Below are 2,898 nucleotides of genomic sequence, written 5' to 3' on the forward strand. Positions count from 1 at the left end.
GATGACTGAAGTTTGCAGAGAAATGTGCTTATCTTATAAAGTTGACCATATGGGAGCAGTGATGTTTTTCACTCAATATGGGAATGAAATTTCTTTGCTTGTTTTCAGAAATTATGAAATCAATGTTAAAAGTCAAATCCCTGTATCTGAGATGATAATTTAAGAAAAGTACAACATTATTTGAAGTAGTAGTTCAGGTGGGTAGCTGCGTCAGCATGTGTAGACTGCAAAGGAATATAGGTTTATTCCATGCTGAAAAGATAAGAAAGAAAATACAGTGTTTCGGCTGTGGAGCCTTCTTCAGGTGTGAGAAAGACAGGGCAGTAAGCAAAGATAATGTAGTGGGAGAACAAGAGCTGGGAGAGAGGAGGAGAGAGGGGAGGAGCAGGGGACAGAAAGAGAGGCCAATCAGGAAGTATGAAGTCAGTATAGGTGAGGAGGGTGTGAAATGAAACCTACAATGAATAGAGAGAATTTAAAAGAAAAGTAGTCTGTCGTTGAGAGAAGGGGGAAGGTGTGATCCTAGCTGCAGGATAATTTTAGTTTCTGTAGTCTTTCTGATGTATAACTTAGGAATTATATTCATTATTGAAGTCTAGTTAAATGACTTTCAGGTGAATTTTCAGGTGACCCATCACTGGAGATGGTATTTTATATTAAGTATACTGTATATTGAAGATATAAATACAGTTTACTGATGTGTCTCAGTTTGAACAATGCCAGTCTATATTTGGAAAACTTGTCTATTTACTAGCTTTTTGATACAAATACATTTAAATTTTGCAATCGCTTTTCCTAGATGTAAAGAGAACCTCCACTGTAACTAGATTAGAGTTTGTTAAATAGTTTACTTTCCTTATATTTCAATTAATACTCAACCTGGCTCTTCAGGTAGTTCTGTTTTGCTGATGAGTTAAAGCATTTATGATGTATCTTACATTTTAAAAATACAGTCTAATAAAATAAAATGTAATGAGAGAGTAGTTGATATTTCACAAAGATGAAGAATTAAAAAAAAGAAAATTAAAGAAACAATGAGCATTCAGATATTTAAGAGTCTTTATTTTCTGAGTTACCTCTAGAAAAGACATTATAGACTGAAACACCATTTATTGTCACTTACTGAGCAAAATATAATTCCAGAAACCTTTCCACTAATTTAAGTCAAACAGGGGAAATAACACAGCATAGCTTCACTGCCTGACATTCACAATGTGATCTGTAGTAGATCTGTGACAATTCCAAAGCTATATTTTACTGCATATGTTTACTGGCACTGATCACTCTATCTGAAAAGACAAACAGAAACTTAAAAACTTTGGCTAAAACATATTCATCCTTGTTACATAACATTTGCCAAATTAACATGCATGTCTTTACACAGATATCAAATGATTATTTGCAGTCTGGTTTCATTATGTTGAAGTTTCTGCAGACGTACAGTATTACAGAGAATTAGTCACAGTCATTGTTTCTTGTCTTAACAGTTCTCTCAAGGTGAGTCTTTCCCCGCCAGCAGCCTGATGCTTTCCAAAGGGTTCCAGTTCATATTCAGCTGCAGCAAGCGTACTTTGAATGATGCTTTCTAATTTTTCTTTGGCAGCAAGGGGCGCACATGGCTGGCCACATCATTGAAGGAGATCTTGACATAATTACGAACATTATCCCCAGGGAAGGAAACAAGCTGGGAGCCCTGGCGATTGACACCCTCGTACAGCACCCAGACACCACCTTTCACTTTGTGGGAAGAAGCTATGTCGCTGAAAGCGATTGCCTGAAGATTGGTTTCCTCTCGTAGGATCACTTCCCTTCCTTTGTAATTGATATGCTCAAACAGCTGGATTTCAGGGTTGTCCAGTTCATCTGTGATCATCCGTAGGGAAGAAAATTTTCCTTTGTCATCAAGGGTAGGGTACTCTCCTTCCTCAAACACCCGTTGCTTTCCAACAAAATTCTTTTCATAATATGCTACCCATGGCGCACCGATAACTTTCAAAGATGAGATGGCGTTGTCGAAGCCCCTTTCCTCTAGGTCATGGACATTGTTCTTGAATTCAGCTGTTCTGCCGGTGAACCCCTCGTTTGTAAAAACAATGATCTTGCTCATTTTGAATGATGGCTGGACGAGGTCAGAGGCTGGGAGAATGCAAGTGCTTCTTATGCAGCTTCTTGTGACTCTGCTGAGAACAGTGACTGTTACCTGGCGAGCAGAGCTGCCCTTTTATCCTAATCTCTTCCAAAGTGGGTGTTGACAAGGACAATGCGATGGGCGTGTCGCATCATTTCGCGTCATGTCGCGTCATACCGCATCATATTGTATGCAAATTAGATTATGTTAATAGTATCAGGAATCACCTTGTAAAACCACTAGGTAGAGCTAATAAAGCTTAACCTCTCATGTACAGCATTTGAGCTGTTGCCAGACAACACCTGGTTTTGAATCCCGATCACTGCTGAGGGATAATCTTAAGAAATTAAGTTGTATACTCTTTAGACTTTTAAATTTAAACTGTGTATTACAGCATGTTAATCATTATACATTAAAACGTTGGTATATTTTATGAAAGCAAGATTGCTCAGTTGGACAAAAGTACACAACCAACCACCTTTATCACAAATATTTTAATTGTGCAGAAATATTTTATGCATCAAAGTCTTTACCAAAGATATTTCTAATAGTATTAATAATGAATGACCTTGGACAAGCTGTAAACTCAAAGTATTACCCTGGTCCACATTCTTTGTAACCGTCTTTGTAAACCAAAATACTGACAAAAAGTAACACCACAGCATTTTGTTGATCCGATCACACATTCGTTTCCAATCATACAAAGTAAGTCTTGCCTTTCACACGCTCATAAAAGATATTAATTTAGGAACATAAGCATATTACTGTAT

At 37.4% G+C, this 2,898-nt stretch overlaps 1 protein-coding gene across 1 annotated transcript; it reads right to left on the minus strand.

Moving 5' to 3' along the window:
- Positions 1-1,585: 1,585 nt before the first annotated feature.
- Positions 1,586-2,107, minus strand: LOC138223988 (epidermal differentiation-specific protein-like). The gene has a single exon (XM_069180172.1). It carries the CDS (start codon positions 2,105-2,107, stop codon positions 1,586-1,588), a length of 522 nt encoding a protein of 173 aa, XP_069036273.1.
- Between the last annotated feature and the right edge of the window lie 791 nt (positions 2,108-2,898).

Source organism: Lepisosteus oculatus, chromosome 18 (assembly GCF_040954835.1).
Source record: "Lepisosteus oculatus isolate fLepOcu1 chromosome 18, fLepOcu1.hap2, whole genome shotgun sequence".
Taxonomy (NCBI): Eukaryota; Metazoa; Chordata; class Actinopteri; order Semionotiformes; family Lepisosteidae; genus Lepisosteus; species Lepisosteus oculatus.

Excerpts from the sequence above, each read along its gene's own strand:
- LOC138223988 (XM_069180172.1), bottom strand. The coding sequence starts at position 2,107 with ATGAGCAAGATCATTGTTTTTACAAACGAGGGGTTCACCGGCAGAACA.